Source organism: Eretmochelys imbricata, chromosome 6 (genome assembly GCF_965152235.1).
Source record: "Eretmochelys imbricata isolate rEreImb1 chromosome 6, rEreImb1.hap1, whole genome shotgun sequence".
NCBI lineage: Eukaryota > Metazoa > Chordata > Testudines > Cheloniidae > Eretmochelys > Eretmochelys imbricata.
This window is the reverse complement of record NC_135577.1, coordinates 70,206,542-70,227,849: the sequence shown is the minus strand read 5'-3', so window position 1 is coordinate 70,227,849 and position 21,308 is coordinate 70,206,542. Positions and strand designations below refer to the sequence as shown.

The 21,308-nt window shown below is 43.4% G+C and overlaps 2 protein-coding genes across 2 annotated transcripts in view; both read right to left on the bottom strand.

The window, feature by feature from the left end:
- EHD4 (EH domain containing 4) overlaps positions 1–10,544 on the bottom strand; it is a 59,574-nt gene extending 49,030 nt beyond the window's left edge. Inside the window, exon 1 of the mRNA XM_077818837.1 lies at positions 10,315–10,544. Coding sequence (XP_077674963.1) covers positions 10,315–10,544 — 230 coding nt within the window. The remainder of the gene's footprint in view (positions 1–10,314) is intronic.
- A 4,325-nt stretch (positions 10,545–14,869) lies between these two features.
- Positions 14,870–21,308, bottom strand: part of LOC144266764 (cytosolic phospholipase A2 epsilon-like) — a 64,151-nt gene continuing 57,712 nt past the window's right edge. Inside the window, exons 19-21 of the mRNA XM_077820264.1 lie at positions 19,974–20,140; positions 17,446–17,632; positions 14,870–15,102 (exon numbers count right to left, since the gene is read on the bottom strand). Coding sequence (XP_077676390.1) covers positions 14,870–15,102; positions 17,446–17,632; positions 19,974–20,140 — 587 coding nt within the window. The remainder of the gene's footprint in view (positions 15,103–17,445; positions 17,633–19,973; positions 20,141–21,308) is intronic.

Sequence of the window (21,308 nt, the reverse complement as noted above, 5' to 3'; positions counted from 1 at the left end):
CATGTAAGTGCTTCAGGATTTATTCTTTGAGGACCTGCTCCAGGAGACCCACTGCACACTAGAAATACTGAAGAAGTGAAGATACACATGTAACATCCTGGTAAGACAGATATTATGGATATCTGCAAACAGGAAAAATGAGGCAAAGAGGTTAAGTGACTGGCTCACAGTCATACAGCAAGTCTGTGGCAGAGTCCAGAACAGAACCAGATCTTGACTACCAGTTGCAAGTAGTTTTAGCATGCTTCCTCTCAATGTAAAAACACCATTTTCACCCAGCCACATGAAAGGAGAGGGCAGTCTCGCTACGTAAAAAACTAGTGGTTTTTGTACAATACATTATGTTAACACAGGAAAACACCCAGATTTATAACACCAGTAACCTCATGGCCTTGTCAGCAAAGATCACTAGAGAAGGAGTCCAAGAGTTTACAGGAAGACTATTTAAAAATAGCATGTGTCTCACAGACAGACTACTGTAGTTCATGCCACACATATCCTGTGGACTGCAAGTTTTGCTTCTACATGAGGTGCAGCCTTCCTGCCCTTCAAATGAATTCTGTAAGGTCTTCCCAAGACGTCATTGCAGAACTTGAAGCCAAACTGTGGGAAACTTCATTTCAAAATTAGATGTGCTACGAATTAGGCAGAGCTCATGACATGGTAATCAACCTTTAAAGTGCATTGCTTCAGCTATGCTGAACTATTGCATTAGCACAAGCTAACTGCTTCTCAGCAACATTAAGCAAGGATACTCTAGCTAGCAATTGTTAGTACATGTGGAGACACAATGGAAAGCTTCTTTCCTCCCTCAGGGCCACTCCACTCAAAATAGCTAACAGTCACAAAACCACTCTTTTTGTTTTATGAACTGGGCTCTTTAGTCCAGGCAGAGGATGTTTGTTTAAGTGTGGGAAATCTGCTCTGAATGAAAACTCATGACATCTGATGTCAGTGAAAGACAAATTTAATCTTTACAAATCCACAGAGATTAAAAAGTATCAGAACTCTTATCCGGACCATGATAGACACAGGGCCATTGTCAGTTCTTCCCCACAATCGGGTTAAATATACTCATATACCCTTTGCAAACCCGAGATTTTATATGCTCCCACATTTTGAAAGTGTAACTTTGAAAAAAATGTTTAAAATCTTGCCTCAATTCTTGACACTGGCTATGGGGAACAAAAAAAGTTCAGTGTACCATTGCACCATTTGCTTAATACTGAATGTATTAACAAAGCTCAACTTGGCAGACTAAGGAGAGAAACAGCTTTAAGGTGCCACAAGTCCTCCTTTTCTTTTAGCTTTAATTCTGAATTTCCTTGCTTTGATTAGTTTTAAAAAAAGTCAGACCCTTCTAGTTTTAAAATACATCTATTTAGTAGTATAAGAATGCTTAAACCTCACATTGATATCAAAATGAAACTCGATGCAACAATATTTTATAATAGGGTAGAAATTTGTTTGATCATTAAATAGGAAAAAAAATAAACACCACAGCTGACTACAAAAGCATAAGGGCTAGTTCCTGTTTGATATAACAAATTGTCAATTGTCCCTATTTCCCTCCACCTTCAAAAACAAAAATTGTTTTGTTTTTGTTTTGCATACTCTTGCGAAAAGGTACTGAATGCACAGTAGTTCCTTCCTTCTTTATGGTAACCATGACAAACTGAGAGACTAATAGAAGGATTAAGGGTATGCTGTTACACAGTTTAAACCTAAAATAAAGATAGTTTTTCCTAAAAAACAAAACAGGGGGAGGATGATGAATAGGAATTTTTGCTGGATTTATTATTTGAATTAAAAATACATTTTGTTTGGTTTGTTTTTTAAATTATATACTTTAGACATTCTCTGGCAGTGTCAAATGCTCAAACAATCAATACTGTACTACTACACAATAACCAGATAGGATAATAAAACTAAACTGGTCATTTGCACTAAGTACAAAATGCGTCAACAGTATCAAGGGTGCAGCTGAAGTGTTATTAGAAACATGTAGAGATTTGTTCAAATTGTTTGAAATCTTGACAGCATTCCTTTATCTGCTTTCATTCTGCATAGGCTTGGTGTTGAGGAGCTAGTGTTTGGGGAGTTTGTAAGGGGAGGGGGAAAATAGCACCTGGAACCATAACTTTACATATTTGTCTATGTCTAAATTTAAAAGTGACTATATACTGACTGTAAACAATGCAAAAAATTGCATTCAGGTTGACTAAAACCAAAACTTTTGCATATGACATGAATCTAACACTGAGTCACAACAACCAGCACTCATATGATCCTCACCTACTTCCTTCATTCATTAAGCTCCCAATCAGGCAAAACATATAGGCATGTGCTACTTTAAGCAAGTGTCTTCAGTGGGACTACTCACATATTTAAAAGTTAAGTGTTTTGCTGACTCAGTAGAAAAGACTGCATAAGTAGTATTTTTCTGGGGTAAAGTGGTTCTCCACCTTTTAAATCTCAATCCTTCTTGAGGAAGCAGAGCATTAAATGCAGAAGAAAGCAGGAACAGTATGGATTTATGACTTCAGGTGTAAATCAAAGTTTACTTGTGAAAAACCAGCTGGAAGAAAAAATTTACCAGCCATTATTTATTTATAATAAAATAATATTTTTCCCTTCTCTCTGCCCAAGCTCTATACTCACAGCAGTTAACTACATTACTAAACATTGTAGGGAATAGAGTTAAGCTAAAAGCACATTACATACAAGAAGGTGGCACCAAAAATATTTTTTTTAAAAGCCCCGCAAGGAATATTGGAATGTTAAAACTTTATGTTTATTTTCCAAAACTATCCCTTGAATTCAAAACAAAGAGTACAGAAAACCTGAAGATCCATGAAATATTTGCTCTAACTTAAATTTGCCCTTAAGTCAAGTAATACATTGATTTGGAAATATATTATACAGACTCCAAACCCACAAAGCAGATTTTAACTTAAAAAAAAAAAAAGTTTATGTGAGCACAGAGCAATGTTTGGACAATAAACTATTTTTCACAAATAGCCTTAAAATATAAATAACTTTTCCACTTCTCTTATCTGCACCTACCCTTTGGGAGCCCAAAGATGAATTTGGTTTCCTTACCTAATTATGTTCTAATTCTTAATTCTGCAAACACTTATGCATACACTCAATTTACTCAGCTGAGTAAAATTAAACTGTATATAAGAGTTTGCTGGGTGGAAGCAATAATCACTAAAGAAACCAAATTCAGTTTCAAGCTTCCAGTGGGTAGCTGTAAATAAGAGAAGAGAAAACTGACTTGCTATTTAAATATTTGAAGACAGTTGAACTGTTCGGATGAGTAGGGATAAATATGGGTATAAGTGTCTGTAGGATCTTGGCCTATGTTAAAAGAGAAAAAACATAGTTTGTTATTGTAGGGTTGCAAGTAAATTATAATCTGTTGATACTGAGAGAATAAGAAAAAAAGTTTTGTAGAATTTAAAGCAGGACTTTCATGAACCTTGCAGATATAAAAAGCAGATTAAAATTTGATCCTCACCTCTACAATGTTCCTTGGACAGTTTTAAGTTACTGTACTTGAAAAAAGAAAATTTTCAGTGCAATTTATGAAGAATGCAAAAAACACTAGCAACTTTGTATAATTAACATGTGGGGAAATGCAGACATTTTCATGCTCGGGTATGTATTTGCAAGGTCATGCCCTGTACATAATTGTAAAGTAATTACCAAACAAGTGTTTGAAGTAACAGGAGAAACAGGAACGACAGGAAAGGCAACAGGAAAAATGCTGAACCTAGCCCACATTTTTAAAAAAAGTCATTGTGAAAATATTTAATTGTAAATAGTACTATGTCTTATACAGGGCAGCTCACAAAAAGTTTAATATCTTTAAGGTGATTGTGACACACAAGCCCTTCAAGGCCAAGAGGCAGAGAGCTCACACATAGTGTAACTTACATCAGGCCTGACACACTCATTGCCCCAGCACATTGTTGCCATAATATAGTGGTTCCCAAACTTTAACAACCCGCGAACCTCTTTCACTAAAATGTCAAGTCTTGTGAACCCCCTCCTAAAAATGAATATTTCCAGGGATTTTCTCCCTTACCTCAGCATAAATTATAAAAGCAGTGATCTTAGAAATATAAAATTTGTTTTTAGGACATGCTTATTACATTCACTATTTATTAATTTTTATTTATCATTACAGTATTTTTATTACATTATGAAAATGGCAACACTCTTCCAAGATCTCACTTTTGTAGCTTGTATGACTTTTGATTAAGCCTGTTATAAGACAAGGCTCCTATCAGAGGCACCAGTAGAAAAAAGGGGTGCGGGGTCAAAGCCCCCGCGCACCCTGGGGGGGTGGGAGGGCACTGCTGGAGAAAAAGGGGAGGGATCCGGTGGGAGGGGGTGTGGTGCCGACACAAGGGCAGCACGTGACCCTCATCGCCCCCCCATACTGGCACTGTTGGATCATATTAAAGAAGTTCTGTATTAAAATCACAAATGAGTTTGATTCCCCATAGTTTAAATTCCAGAATATTACTAATTAAGAGGTTTCTTGCTTTTTGGTACTGTTTCTCTCCCCCTATGTGTGAAACTTGCAAGCTGCTAATTGCGTTAGTACATTCTAAGACAGAGTCTGTTCTCAAAGCAATTCACAGAGAGAGAGACTCAAAGCAATACTCTGTAAAAACAGAAACAGCACCCAGAGACTCCCCGCCCTTTTGTTGTATTAACAATTGTGATTAAAATAGAGATAGAGGATGTATGTGGATGGACGCTTGGTGTGGATAATAACTGAATGATCAGGGAGGTGCCAGCCTCAGAATCCAGTGTCCATCGGCTGAAGAAGGCGTCAAGTGGAAATAACCACAGAACCCCCGGAGGGCAGACTGGAATCCACCCAACAGCCTTAAGAATGGGAGAACCAAAGAACAAGATAACATCTAGCAGCACAGAGCCGTCAGGAATGTGCTATCTGCATTATGAAGCAATTCCCATAGACTGGCATAGGAAGAAATTCCTATAAAAATGGACTCTAGAAAGTGAGAACTTTGGGGGTCTGATTCTGAAAACCAACTTCCAGGAGCATCAGATGAGCATCTGACAAGGCCCTGCTCCCTCCTCATGTCCAGGCCACCTGGCCAGTGGCTTGGCATGAGCAACTCTAAGGCTGGTAACTATGATAACAACCTCGCAGAACCTCTGTGTGTGTGTGTATGAATGAATGTATGAATAAATATGAGATTGAATGGATTGTTATAACTATAACTAACTGCTTACTATGATTCTTTCTGTTTTCACAATAAATGTGGTATTTTGCCTTTTCCCCTTTAATAAGATCCTGCTGGTTTTTAATTTATTGGTATAACAGCACCTCTGGCTCCTATGTTTCATCAAGAAGTATCAGATGTGAAACAGCATGAAGGTATTTAAGAAGCCAACTCAAAGAGTTCCTCCTACACAAGCATTCAGGTCTTGAGCAGTCCAGGCAAACAAACAAAGCTTAAATTTGTTCTTCATAATAATTTAAAAACAACACCAGCAGCCTATTTAGTTTTAAAAACAGCAAAAAAAAATATCCACCTCCCTTTCTATTTCGTATAAGGAGTCTTGAAGTTTAAATCTCCTCAGTGTGATAGATATGCTTGCTTTGATCTGCTGAGCTCTTGGAAGTCCCCAAGGGCCTACCAGCCCTGTACTGCCCGGGGTCCCTATGGACAGCTCAGTCCGCCATTAGGGAATTTTTCCCCAAGAACCCCCTGTAACATTTTGTGAACCCCAGTTTGGGAACCACTGATCTAGAGCCCTACCAAATTCATGGCCATGAAAAACATGTCATGGACCGTGAAATCTGGTCTCCCGTGAAATCTGGTCTTTTGGGTGCTTTTACATTATACTACACAGATTTCATGGGGGAGACCAGAGTTTCTCAAATTGGGGGTCCTGACCAAAAAGGGACTTTCAGGGGGGGTCACAAGGTTATTTTAGGGGGGCCACAGTATTGCCACCTTTAGTTCTGCGCTGCCTTCAGAGCTGGGTGTCCGGAGAGTGGCAGCTGGTGGATGGAGAGCGGAGGCTGTTGGCTGGGCACCCAGCTCTGAAGGCGGCACCCCACCAGCAGCAGCACAAAAGTAAGGGTGGCAATACCATACCATGCCACCCTTACTTCTGCATTGCTGCCTTCAACGCTGGGCAGTTGGAGAGTGGCAACAGCTGACTGAAGGCCCAGCTCTGCAGGCAGCAATGCAGAAGTAAGGGTGGCAACACCATACCATGCCATTCTTACTTCTGCGCTGCTGCTGGCAGTGGTTCTGCCTTCAGAGCTGGGCTCCTGGTCAGCAGATGCCGCTCTCCAGCTGCCCAGCTCTGAAGGCAGCACCACTGCCAGCAGCAGCAGCGCAGAAGTAAGGGTAGCAGCATCCCCACAATAACCTTTGCGACCCCCTCCCCCCACAACTCCTTTTTGGGTCAGGTCCCCTACAATTACAACACCATGAAATTTCAGATTTAAATAGCTGAAATCATGAAATTTACAATTTTTAAAATCCTATGACTGTGAAATTGACCAAAATGGACTGTGAATTTGGTATGGCCATATATATATCTCAAAGGTGCAATGTGTGTACTGGTGACACACTAGTCCTGAAAGCCATTGTGTGATATATGTACAGATTATATACTCTCTCTCTACACATATATATTGCAATATATATAATTATATATGTCTGACCAGCTTGGTTACAGGCAGAGGACAATGGAAGTACATTTACATATAATGTAAACAAAGCCATCAAGCTAAATGAGCAAGGGAGAAGACCACTGAACCATCACAGCATGGGACAGAATCTGCACCCCAGGAAGCCTTCCTGGTTCTTGAGGCAGAGACAATGGACTCTGAGTAATAAAAGGGGAGCAAAAAGATATTTTAGTTACCCATCACTTAGGGGACAGCACCTTGTGAGCATGTGAAAGTTGCATTCTCTTAGCCTGGGGAGATGCTGACAACTTGATGTAAGAAAACCGCTTAGGCAAAGATCGCTAAGATTAAGTTTTAGTCACAAGAAAATGTGTTGTTTTATTTGCAACCATATCTATCTCTTTTTCTCTTGTTTATTGTCAATAAAATCTCTCTTCTTTGTTAATAAACTTATTCTTGTTTTATTACAAAACTATCTCAGTACGGTGTATGAAAGTGAAGGGTGAGTTTTCAGCTAACCTACAGTCTGATGTGTGCACTCTCTCTTTGGAGACACCAAACAATTTCTGAGACTGTCCAGTCAGAGGGACTGGACACTGCAGGGAGATGTCTCTGGAGAAGTCAGGAACTGGGCTTCACTGATTGCTTCCTGAAAGTTTACACTGGTAGAGTTTTGATGAGTTTGTTGGAAAGACAGACAGGCTGGTGTGTCAGGGAACTGACAAACAGCTTAGCAGTGGCAAAGCTCTCACTCTTGCTAAGGCAGAGGTGTAACACAGTTGCTCAGAGTTCTGGGTGTCCTGAGCAAGACATCATAGTGACCACTGATTTAGAATTGTTGGGTCCCATTTCCTTCGAAGTTCGCTATCTCCACGGAACTATATTTCATAAAACTACCACTTCTAAAAGATCCTACCTCCTACCCAGGTGCAATCTTACTAATACTAAACTCAAGAAAGAGCAGAGTGACATATGCCTACGTACAACTTAATGTACATGTGCTACCTTTCTGAGGGGTCTGAAATCTATCGGCCACAGAAACAGAAGTTCCAGGGTCACTCGCAAATCTGGATCTTGCATGTGAATGCAACACCAAAACTAGCACTATGGGCTGGACAGCTTTTAGGTTTTTTACACTTGACTGCTGATGCACACTATATTAATTTTCAGTAACTACTGTCTATTGAAACAAACTAGAAAAACATTACAGTAAATGGAAAACAACACATATTCCTTCCCATCAGTACAAAAAACCATGAGACAGCGTCCTTAAACAGGAAGGCAAAAACAAAACGACAGAGTGCTGTAAAAATTCAGAAATGTACATCAAACTTAAATATCATATTTTGCAGACATTTAGAAAAGCTTTACTCTCCAATACAGTGATAACACAACAGAAGGCTTACCAGGGGAGGGCAAACTATGGCCAGCAGGCTGGATCCAGCCAGTCAGGTTTTTCAATCCGGCCCGTGGGATTGCCAGCCCCTTGGCACAGCGGGGCTAAGGCCGGCACTGCATCCCTGCAGCCCCTGGGGAGGTGAAGGGGGGGGGGGGCAGAGGGCTCCGTGCGCTGCCCTCGCCTGGAGGCACTGCCCCCCGCAGCTCCCATTGGCCAGGAATGAGGAACCGCGGCCCATGGGAGCTTCAGAGGTGGTACCCACAAGCAAGGGCAGCGTGCAGCAGAACTGCCTGCCCCACTCCACCCTCAGGAGCCATTGCCGGACATTCTGGCCACTTCTGGGAGCAGCATGGGGCCAAGGCAGGCAGGAAGCCTGCCTTAGCCCCGTGCGCCACTGCCACCCCGGAGCCGCTCCAGGTAAGCGGCACCAGGCCGGAGCCCGCACCCTGAACACCTCCTGCACCCCAACCCCCTGCCTTGAGCCCCCTCCCGCACTCCGTACCCCCCCTGCACTCCAACCCCCTGCCACACCCCTCCTACACCACACACCGCTTGTCTTGAGCCCCTTCCTGCACACCGCACCCCCTCCCACACGCCACATTCCCTCCCGCACCCCAACCCCCTGCCCCAGCCCTACATTCAGGGCCCTACATACAATTTCCCCACCTAGATGTGGCCCTCGGGCCAAAAGTTTGCCCACCCCGGTTTAGACTGATTAGTTAATTTGCATGTCAACAGACAAAAGGTCCTGCCTCACTCAATACACCAATGCTACTTGCTTTGTAGCTTTAAGATGGAACAGGTAGTTAATACATGTTACGTTTTTATTTTCTTTTAAAGTACTTTCAAACCATGTGTATGCACTTTTCTACATACTCCACATTTTTCAGCCCTGCCCCCATCCAAGCAAACTTGTTCCACCTGTCCACGCAGTGGAGATGTTTTCACTTGCCCTTTCATGATAACACAAGCCACATCTTGGAGCTTGTTCTGCGTCAGCCATCAAGGTTATTGTCTTCATTTGAGTGACAGGCCTCTCAACTTTCCACCCCGCATTTACTCTAGAGGTGTGTTACTGTTCAAGTATAAGTGTGTTACTGTATGAAAATGGTAGGTTTGTTCACCCACATGAAAAATACCACATGAAAGGGTATTTTTATCCCAGTGCAGGGGGCAGATGGAGGATTATTTAACAGATAGGCAACAGGGCCAACGCGGTATTTACCAGGTGAGGGTGGAAATGACAGGGTGAGGAGTATTTATCATATGAAGATGAAGGGGCAGGGAACCAATTATTCAGTGTAGGTGTGAAATAGATACTGTATGAAAGGAAAGTGACAGGGGGCATGACCACAGTGCATGCAAGAGTAGGTAGTTAGGGGGTATTTACTGTATGAAACTGTGCGCTGGCAGGAGGGCCAAGGGGGTATTTAACCCAGATGCTGAAGTCTTTACAGCATGAAGCTCAGGCACAGGGGGCAACTACACTGGTGGTGGGCTATGTGTCTATGTTGTTCCCGTGGGTATACAGTGGAAGGTATTTACCCCTGTGGGGGGTATTTACCAAATGAGGAAGGAAAGGGGACGTTTACCCTCAATGGGGTTATTTATAAATGAAGGGGTGTATCAAGGGACCGCTACTGGACTGAGGCAAGGAATTTTCACTTAGGTGGGCAGTGGCAGGGGGTCGGGGGTATTTGCCGGATGAAGGCGAACACTGGAAGGGGGTCTTTACCAGATGAAGGCGGGAGGAAGTCAGGCCAGCAATGGGGTGGTATTTACCGGAGAGAGGGAGGAAGGAAGGGCGGCAGGGGGGTATTTACCAACTGAAGGTGGGCAGTGGGGGCGTATTTACTGGATGAAGGCGGGAGGAAGGCAGGCAGGCAGGCAGGCTCGCAATAGGGCGGTATTTACTGGAGGGAGGGAGAAAGGATGGGCAGTGGGGGGGGGTATTTACCAAGTGAAGGCGGAAGGAAGGCAGGCAGGCAATGAGGCAGTATTTACCGGAGGGAGGAACGGCGGCGGGGGGGTTTACCGAGTGAAGGCGGGAGGCAGGCAGGCTGGCAATGGGGCAGTATTTACCGGAGGGAGGAAGGGCGGAAGGTAGGCAGGCAATGGGGCGGTATTTACCGGGGCGGCGGAAGGCAGGCAGGCTGGCAATGGGGCGGTATTTACCAGGGGGGGGAGGCAGGCTGGCAATGGAGGGCGGGGGGGTATTTACCGGATGAAGGTGGTCTTGCCCGTGCTGTACTGCCCCACCAGCAGCACCATGGGCTTGTTGTCGAAGTCGGCCTCCTCCAGCGCGGGCGAGTGGAAGTCCTGGAAGCGGTAATAGTCCTCGAGCGGCTGCAGCCGCCGCGTGTACAGCTGCTTCAGCCCCCCGGTCACCGTCTGCACCGGGTCGCCGGCCCGCTCGCCCCCGCCCGCCTGCTTCCCCATCCAGCTGAACATCCCGACCCCGCCGCCCGCAGCGCCGCCCAGACTGACTGACTGACTGACTGGCGGCCGGCAGCGCCCCACCGGCCCGGCCCGGCCCCTCCCCCCTGGGCCCGGCCCGAGCACCGCCCCCCGGGACTGGGAGCCTGCCCGGCCTGGCCCAACCCTCTCGCCCCGCACCGCTGGGAAAAGCCGGAATGACCCTCGGCCTGGGGATTTGGGGCGCCAGGTCCCCAGAGTTTCCCGTCAACGCCGATCAAGTGGAGTCACCGCTGCCCCATCCCCGCACGTTCCCAGAGCACGAAGCCACACGGAGCCCCAGAGCCGGCACCGGCGTCCCCTGGTGCCCGCGCCCTGCTGAGTCCCGCCGCTAAGGCCTTCCCCCGTCTATGCTCCGCTACTGTGCCAAAAAATTGTGGGCCTGGACTGTCTCCCGGCACGTAGCCGCCGCAGACATTGAGATCTGGCACCTGAACCCTGCCAGACCCATCAGATTTAGGGACTTAGTCCCAAATTCTGTGGCATGAATGGACAAATCTAGCCGATCCTACGGGGGGAAAAAAAATCCTAGACCCCAATGCATCCTTGCAGGAGATCTACAAAAATCCACAACCAGCACCTGGATCCACATGGATCTCGCAAATTGCGGCCCAAGCTCCAAATTATGCAACCTGAATAGAAAACAAACATAGCCTCTCCTACTTCACTGGAATAATCTGGATTCTGATGCACTTTAGCCCAATAATACTATAAAAACTTGTATCTGGTCACCAGAGCATGATTGATTTTGATAATTCTTTATCCTCATTTCCCCCCATTCTACTGTCTGAATAGAGAAAAACTGCACCAGCTTTTAGCCCAACACTGTTGAAACTGGCAGAGCAACACCACAAAACAGTCAGCACCCTCATCCTTGTTTCTTCATACCAAACTTCTACCAGTAAAATAGAGAAGAAGGGCAGCTGGCTCTACTTGTAAAAATCCAGACCCCTGTGTATCTCTCCTCAATAGCAGAGTAAAGACACACACACATCCACCACCTAGAAATTGCTAGCTCCTATCGGTTTTTGATCCCAAATAAACTGTTGCCACTCCTACTTGACCAGAAAAACTTCAGACTTCAGCACAATCCAGTGCAAAAGCAACACAGATCTGGTACCTGGGTCTCACCAGATCCATCAAAGTTGTGGTCACAAACGATGTGTTCCTCCTATTCCACTATAAAAATCTGGTCCCTGGTATGGACCTGGACCAGCAAAGTTTTGTCCATTTTTCCTCTTAAATTCCCAAAAGTTTATCTTCTAGATACAGCAGATATAGCCATCCATTATCATCTGAGAAGTCTGTACCTAATGTAATGTGTTTCACTGAAGCCAAGCTAGCCCAGACCGAGCATCTTCTTCCTTTCTAAAGACAGCTAAATTTCATACCATATTAACATTGACATTTTTCAGTGGAACTGGTATAATAGATGTAGGTGATCACATTATATGTGTAGTTTAAAGTGATCATTTCTTATTATTTATCCCTTTTACCTGATAACTCTCTGTCCAATGCACTGAGATTTTCAAAGCAACCTATACGGTTTAGACACATTCCATTAATTTTAAAATATATGTTAATGGAAGATGTGTGCCTAAATTCCCTAATTGCTTTTAAAAATCTCAATGCATTGAACAGAGACTTATCAGCTAAAAGGAATAAATAAATAAATAGGCTTGCTGCCTATCTAGAATGTAAAATTTTGGGGTGGATGCAGGTGAATGGGCAAGACCTTGCTGAAGCTAGGTCCATATTTGGCTTTAGAAGGCATGTCCTCCATGGTGAAGGCTGATACAAAGTCATTAAACTTCTCTGCAACATCCTTCTCCTCCTTAATTACTGCTTGGTAGTCCAACATAGCTACAAACAAGATTTGGTGGGTATTTACTTTTCAACATCCCTGTTAGACCTCCTACTTTCCATCTTGCTTATTGAATACCACATTTTATGCACTCATTTTTTGGCTTCAGTAGGACTGGATTCCCTCTCCTCTCCCTTCCCCTCAAAGAATAGCTGTTGGGCTCAAATAACCTCTTGTATTTTAACCATTCTGGTTTTGGTTGCATTTCTGCTTCATGTTTTGTTTAAGCCTATGCAAGCCATTTGTAACTCTGTTGTGGTGTATTTAAGAAACCTCCATGCTGAGTCTAAGTATTTTAAAGTCCTTCACTTTTGCTTTAGGGTCTTTTTGATTGGCTTCCTCATTTTTTTGGAAATACCATTTCTTAAGTTTTGTCTCCCCTTTCTTAAGTTTGGTTTCATGTTTCTTATTTCTGATGACTGCTCATCAAAGGTGTTGAACGTCAACATATTGTAGTCACTATTACTTCTTCCAGCCAACATCTGTATATTACTTGAGAACTCACTAGATAGCAGCTATAAAAATAACTTTATGGTGCTTCTAAGTTGCAACAAACCAATAGAAGGCAACCTCTCACATACACACCACGGGGCCAATTCGCCGATACATTCAGGCTGCTTTGTGTTGCTCTATCAGTGGACCCAACCATAGGAAGATTCCTTCTGCAGAGGGCGTGCGCCTGCACATAATCCTGGCAAAGTTAGTGATATTACATGTGGCAGAAAGGGTCTGCAGAATCATGCTTTATGTTACTGAAGTCCGGGATAGTCACATCTTTTAACCATGCACTGTATCAGCACATTTTTACATAGTTCTGAGTTTTCTTACTCATGTATGATACCTCTGTGTGTAGCCTTCAAGAGGTTCCATTTTTATGTCTATTAAACTTCATTAACATGCTCCTTAGTTAAGGTTGCAACTGATTTCCAGTATAAAGCTTTATTTTGTTACCCCCTCTATAATTCACAGAGTCCCTGAGAGGGAAACTATTACTTGGTGTCTCATAAAAAATGTTACGCAGGGAGTTGCACAAGATGTGGGAAAGGAGCTTATCACTCCCTGTAAGCCCTTCATGGGGTCTAAAAAGCAGCAGGAAGGTTAGGGAAGTGGTTCTTCTCTTGGTTCTGCTCATCAAGCTTCCTGCCTAGCCACATTTCCCATCCCCCTTTCCTGCACTCAGTAGAATTCTAGTCCTTCCGGCACTATGAAGCCAAAAGGAAGAGTGACACAGTTATCCCCTCCTTGGGTGAGAGCCCTGATTCTGAGGACCAACATAATTTGCAGAAGACAGACTTTTTGCAGACCATCGGAAGTCTGTAGCATCAGGACTTCCCTTCACAGAATGTTGGGTTAGCACTGGGGTGAGCAAGCAGACCAAGGAACCATTCCCCACTCACCACTGAACCTCCTAAAGTCTGCTGGATTGGGCTTCCTCTCTTGTAGGACTGGTAGGGTTTGTAGGAACAGTGCAAGTTCTTTGCAACAGAACTTAGGACTGTTTTTAAAAATAATTAAGGATGTTCCCACACCCGAAAAGTTTGTTAAATTAAAATCAAGTTTGCAGACACAATAACAGACTTAAAAACTAAACCCTCTGCTATGTTTCTACAAAATTAATTTCTCCTTAGGAAATGTGTATGTGTGGGATTGTCTTACTCGAGATGAACCTAAACTGGAATCCCAAATTCAAACTGTCTAAAACACTAGGAAAGTTCACATTCAGTTCCAACGCTGAACTCTGGTGCTTGCATCATCTCTACGCCAGACCGTTTGCTAGTTGTGAATACAGAATCAATCATTTGCATTAATAGTTCTGCTAATAGAAGAGGACGTTGTTTTTTAAAAAATCTCATTATTACCACTCAGAATCCAAACCCACATTTTATTATGCAAAATTTTACTTCATATTTATATATATTTGTATAGAAAGCTTAGTATGTTAATTATTTTATTTAAAAATTGATTCTGTTCTCTTTAAAGGTTCTGGACTGGCAGTCCTGGTCGTGGAAGTCCTCTCTTCATTGACAGAATAGATACAACACAAACAATGACAATGCAAGCTACTTCATATTTCCTTGCCAATCATTCCAAGTCAAGGTTGAGGCAGATCACTTCTAGAAGTGACAGCATAGTTCAGCCTCAACATCAATTCAGTACTTGGCCACACTGCTGAGAGTGTTAACAAGGGAAGCACATGAATAAATTATGGAAGAGTTTTCCTCTTTATGTTTATTCCCATTTCTGACAGGCAGATACTAGTTTTTCCTATTACAGATTGAATGCCATTTTTAGCATTCTTTGGATTTCCATCACTTTCTGTTTCCGTTCCTTTTTTCTTCAGTAATATCAACAGATGGATATTTTTCATATTCCATAATGCTGGACAATCAGTAGAATGCTGGGATCCTTCCCAATGATGGGAGAGAAAGATATATTATCACAGAGGAGTATGAGGTTTGAGACTATTTCTATGTTGTTTTTTCCGTTCCACAGCTATACGCAAGGCCTGAAGAATCAAGTCTTTATTATTCTGGACATTGTAGTAACTCAGTTTTGCCAGCTTGTCAAAATCTTCCTCTGAATAGCGCAGATTATTTATATTATATGAACCATTGATATCGGCAACATCAATTTCACCTTCTGCCATCTCTGAGGGACTACGTTTCACACCTAGAGGAAAATAGCAATTAGGTTTATTATTGAGACATGATTATAGTCCTAGGCTTTATCAGCCATGTGCACACAATCAGTCACAGACCAGAGATTTCTCTCCAGTGAGATTTTCTTACTGTGAGGATGTTTTATGAGTATATTTAGCTTACTTCACTACAGTGCTGCCTGGATCACCAGTCTCAAGACTGGTGGAAATTAGATGCCTAGTGCCTCATTTTCTGAGCACCTCCTACAGGCCAGCACATGGGGAGACATTCATAGTGATCTTAGAAAAAGTTAAGGAGTACTTGTGGCACCTTAGAGACTAACCAATTTATTTGAGCATAAGCTTTCGTGAGCTACAGCTCACTTCATTGGATACATACTGTGGAAACTGCAGAAGACATTATATACACAGAGACCCTGAAACAATACCTCCTCCCACCCCACTCTCCTGCTGGTAATAGCTTATCTAAAGTGATCACTCTCCTTACAATGTGTATGATAATCAAGTTGGGCCATTTCCAGCACAAATCCAGGTTTTCTCACCCTCCGCCCCCCCCCCCAACACAAACTCACTCTCCTGCTGGTAATAGCCCATCCAAAGTGACCACTCTCTTTACAATGTGTATAATAATCAAGGTGGGCCACTTCCAGCACAAATCCAGGTTTTCTCAACACCCCCCCCCCCCAAAAAAAAACCACACACACACACAAACTCACTCTCCTGCTGGTAATAGCTCATCCAAAGTGACCACTCTCCCTACAATGTACATGATAATCAAGGTGGGCCACTTCCAGCACAAATCCAGGTTTTCTCACCCCCCCCCACCCCCATACACACACACTCTCCCATTGTGGGAGAGTGGTCACTTTGGATGAGCTATTACCAGCAGGAGAGTGAGTTTGTGTGTGTATGGGGGGGGGGGGGGGTGAGAAAACCTGGATTTGTGCTGGAAATGGCCCACCTTGATTATCATGCACATTGTAGGGAGAGTGGTCACTTTGGATGAGCTATTACCAGCAGGAGAGTGAGTTTGTGTGTGTGTGTGTTTTGCGGGGGGGGGGGGGGGGGTGAGAAAACCTGGATTTGTGCTGGAAGTGGCCCAACTTGATTATCATACACATTATAAGGAGAGTGATCACTTTAGATAAGCTATTACCAGCAGGAGAGTGGGGTGGGAGGAGGTTTTGTTTCATGGTCTCTGTGTGCATATAATGTCTTCTGCAGTTTCCACAGTATGCATCCGATGAAGTGAGCTGTAGCTCAAGAAAGCTTATGCTCAAATAAATTGGTTAGTCTCTAAGGTGCCACAAGTACTCCTTTTCTTTTCGCGAATACAGACTAACATGGCTGTTACTCTGAAACCTTAGAAAAAGTTGCACATCCACTACCAAATCAGGAGAGGCGTGCGCCTTGATGGCAGTCAGCATAGAGAAAGAGGAATTGGGGAAAAAGAGGAAGGGTGTGTTAAGAGATAAGTGGCAGAACCAAATTTATTACAAAGGAGAAAGTGATTAGAAGATATTAATCATTAGACCTCATGCACTTTGTGACAAGCTACATCTAAACTCTGTAGCAGGACACCTGGCTTCTGTGGCATTCTGATGTGACAAACTGGAAATTCCATGTCAGCTTCATTTAAGAAACAGAGGTGATTTTAATTTTTAATACAAAAATGATTCATAGATCAGTACAGCAGCCCCCACATTAATATCAAAATGAACAAATTCAATTTATTATTTGATGCCCTCAAATTTTCCATTTTCAATGTAGGGTAGATTTTTGTATGGATAACAAATAACTTGTATTGTAGAAGATGTCCTGGGGGAAGCAGGAGGTTTTAGAACTTGGTGTCAAAAGCCTCAGCTGTTCCCTACCCTAGGAGGCAGTTTGAGATTGTGAGATAAGTACATTAGGTGGAAATGATCAGCAGTCAAGTAGTTAACAAGGTTGACATTTAAAACAGTCAATCTGAGGTTTCAGAGTCAAGAACGCAGTGAAGCAAACAGAAACTGTTCACACCCCTCAGAACTATTTTCTCAAGCTGTCATCGCTGGTCTCAGGCTCTGGGGCTATGAAATTGCAGTGTAGATGCCCGAGCCCAAACATCTATACTGCAATTTTATAGCCCAGCAACCTGAGCCCCGCGAGCCCAAGTCAGGTGGCATAGGCCAGCCACAGGTGTTTTATTGCAATATAGACATACCTGGTACTATAGTGAGGAGTCTAAAAGCAAAGTCTTTTACAAGCATCCAGCCAATATAGGTTCATTATAATGAAATTAAAAGTGGAAATCCACAGAATGGATAAGCTCATCATGCTGGCTTTAATAAAGTGATTGGCTGCTGCTAACTTACCAGGTGCTTTGTAGTTTCTAAAGGTGTCATTCACAAGTGGGAAAAGCAGCACTACAGGTGTTTCGGGGCCTTCTTTGTCTCCAACTATGTAGCACTCCTTTGGACTTTTTGCTTCTTCTTCACCTGGCACAATTTTGGGGAAAGGGATTCCCTGCTCTGCGAAGTACTTAGAGGCTTTTATCAAAGGCTGGGTAACCACAGAAGGGAAAACAAAACCTCAGAAACTCATGACAAGACTAAGATTAATTTAAGAGATTGACTTCCGTAAGAGTGGAGTAAGTCTTGTGGAGTAAGTCACTAAGCAACACGAATTTGGGTGGTAGCGTCTAGCCCACTGTGATCTATAGTTCCCACATCCCCCTTCCTGCCAGAGCTGTGACTGCATTTCAGGAGCTGGTGAAGTGATCCCTCTGTATAATTTGCATATCACTTTGAGTTTGTATACCACACTGGAATCCTTCAGACCATGAGGCACCATAGGTTGGTATATTATTATGTGGATGAGTTAAGATTTTTGTGACAAAAAAACTGCATGTTAAGAACCTAATTGTGCAGGATTTACTCATGTGGGTGGTGCTCACTCACATGTATACTCCCATTGAAGCTCATCACTGTAATGGTTACACAGTCAAGCCCTAAAAAGTCAACCACAGTATAACATTGCATCAAATGTAAGTTATCTTTTTGTAGTGAACTTCCTATTTTTTAAAGCAAGATTTTGAAAAAATAATGCATTTAAGCACTCCTTCAACCACACATACAGTTATTCAGATGGCAAGGCACCTTGGGTTCTTTGAATGTCTGATCAAACACTGGGATAAAAAAAAGCACCAAATGATTTTATTTGAAAGTCCAATCCCCATGATGAGATACACAAGTAATTGCATTTAGATATCTGGTGAAACATTCAAAAAGTCTTTGCATGTATTTGAATGCAAAGGACCACAAGAATCAAACACTCAAATGGTTAGAGATGTATTTAACTGAATGTGCAGTTTCCCACACATAAAAATGTGTGTGAAAGCATATTTAAATCTGGAAGTGCACACCTTATGTACGTGGTGGCATGTGTAAGTTTCAAGTGATTATAACTTCATTATTTCTAAACTGAATTTCTTTTCAAAACTAGCCAAAGTACACCCTCCCCACCCACCCCCTCAAGAGTCAAATTTAAAATTTTTCACATTGGGATAATCCCAAAGTGGCCAGAATAATTTTTGCCATATGTTAACATACCTATAATACGTGTTGAACAAGTGAGAGAAAATTTTGCCCAATCCAGAAACTTGCACACCATCTTTACTATAAGTACTAAGGTGCCTAGTCACCCAGTGGAACCCACAAACCCTCAGTTTGGCACATAAGTTTCCTGTACAATGAATGGGGAGAAATAGGCACCTGAGAATGGGATCCACGAAAGCTAGTTGAGGGGCTACCTAAACAAGCCAATAGCGGAGGCTGATGAAAGGTTTTCTTTCCTAAGCCCTGGCTCTCTGAGGTTTATGCATCTAAGTCCAGGCTGGAGCAAGGAACCTCTCTCTACTTGGGATCCAAAGCTGTGAACCCTCTCCTGGAGTCAGGCGACTAAGCCAGTCCTTGCCAGAAAGGCAGGAACACATGCCTAACTCCTAGTGAAAATGCTGGGAGGAAGAGAAGCAGCAGCCTCTCTTCTAACTTTTAGCCCAATGGTTAGGGCATTCATCCAGGATATGGGAGACCCCAGTTCAATTCCCCTCTCTGCCTAATGTAGAGAAGGGATTTGAAAATGGGTTTCCTACTGGGTTCAAGGATATAGGGGAGGCTGCCTCCCCCCAACCCTCCAACCGAAGTTAAACATGCTTTGAGAATGCCTACCAGTTTGGGCCCTGCTGGTAATAGCTCACCTTACCTGATCACTCTCGTTACAGTGTGTATGGTAACACCCATTGTTTCATGTTCTCTGCATATATAAAATCTTCCCACTGTATTTTCCACTACATGTATCCGATGAAGTGAGCTAAAGCTCACAAATGCTTATGCTCAAATAAATTTATTAGTCTCTAAGGTGCCACAAGTCCTCCTTTTCTTACAGCAACCCATAGTTTCTCCTGGTTTGAGGATCCCACTGAGGCTTGGACATGAGATAGGTGTCCGGCTGTCTAGCTGAGGCAGCAGTGCACATACCCAGTGGCAGAAACTTAGGCTTCTAGGGGACTTTTACAGAAATAATGTAGGTGTTTTAGGTGCCTGCAGGGTTAGGTGGTGGCTGAGCAGGGGTTTTAAGTCTCTCATTGGTGCCTACATTTTGGACTTAGGTGCCTAAAGTCAGAGTTAGATACCTGGGTCCTTTTGTGGGTGTGGGCCTAGGTAGTGTTTTTTTATACAGAGCACACAGTCCAGTGATTCTGAAACAAGGATTCACACCACTGGCAGTACGAGTTTATTCCTGTTAGAAACAACTTTCTCTTTAAGTGTTTGGAAATAGAGAGTTAACAATTCTGGCAGCTGAAAGGGGGGATATTACTGAAGAAAAAGGCAAAAAGTCTGACCGCTATCTGTGATCCTGAACTGTAGTTGAAATGCAGGATGAGGTCCACTTTCCTCTCAGGCCTCATAAGCGGTGGGTAACTGGTTTCGAAGGCAAATGCAGTATCTAACAGAGCGAGGTGATCTGCCGCTCCTGTCAGCTGGTTGGGGTGACAGTCAAGCTCACAGTCTACCAAAAAAATATTTCTTGTCAAGAGTGTGCATCACTGCAAGGGTAGGTGTTCTACTACTCTGAGGACAATAAAGAGTTAGAGAGTGGAAAGAGAATTCAGCTCCCTTTCTGACCACAGACTCAGTTTTGTACAACAGTCTTTTTGTTCTTCATGTCTGGGTTTCCTCATTCCGCCGTTTGCATTATTGATCTGCAGCAACCACCCTTTTGGGCAGCATAAACCAATTCTTTCTGTCTGCTTTCTACAGACAAAGGGGCTCTAGGTTGGTACACACAATACCAGAGTTCAATTCCCTGCTCTGCCACAGACTTCCTGTATGACCTTGGCCAGGTCACTTGGTCTATCTCTGTCTCAGTTCTTCATATGAAAAATGAGGATAATAGTACTTTCCTACTTCACGGGGATAAAGACTGGAAGGTGTCTAGATACTATGGTAATGAGGTCATGTAAGTACCAAAGATAGATATATATTCATATGTACATTTGGAGCAACTATACAGTTTTCTTTTTCCTTTCGCTGGTATCTGAAATATTACTGGTTTAAGAAGAATTCTCTGTATTTATAATGGGAAATACCGCCAGAGCCAGTAATATCTTACCTACCAGTAAAAAGGGCAAAAGACAACTTTTTAACTGCAACTACTGCATATACTGTATACTCACCCACACACACACCACTTGTGATAAATTTACTCCTGAGGGCATTCTGTGCCAAAAAATTAAAAATACTGCAAGTTTGATTTGCCAATAAATAAATGCAGAGGCTCCAGCATGGCAGTGGGGAGCACAGGCCACTGGCTGCACAAAGGTGGGAGATCACACTTCAGCTCCCCGACCCCTGGGACATGGACTTGGTGGTGAGGCTGCACCTGACCCTGACACAGCACAAGGCCTGGGCCTGCCCCAGAAACACCCTGGGGCCCTGCCCCTCTGCATCAGGTGCACCAGGTGTGGGCAGGCAGACTCAACCAGGCAGGATCCAAGTGTGAAGGGGCTCAGTGTGGGGGGGATCCAGATTTGGGATGAAAGGGTCCTGTGGGAGACAATCTGGGTGCAGGCAGCTCAGTGGGGGGTGGGGGTCTATGTGTTGTGGGATCTGGATGGACAGAGGCTCATTGAGGGGGTTCCAGGTGCAGGAGCAATGGGACTCTGTAGGGGGGTTCT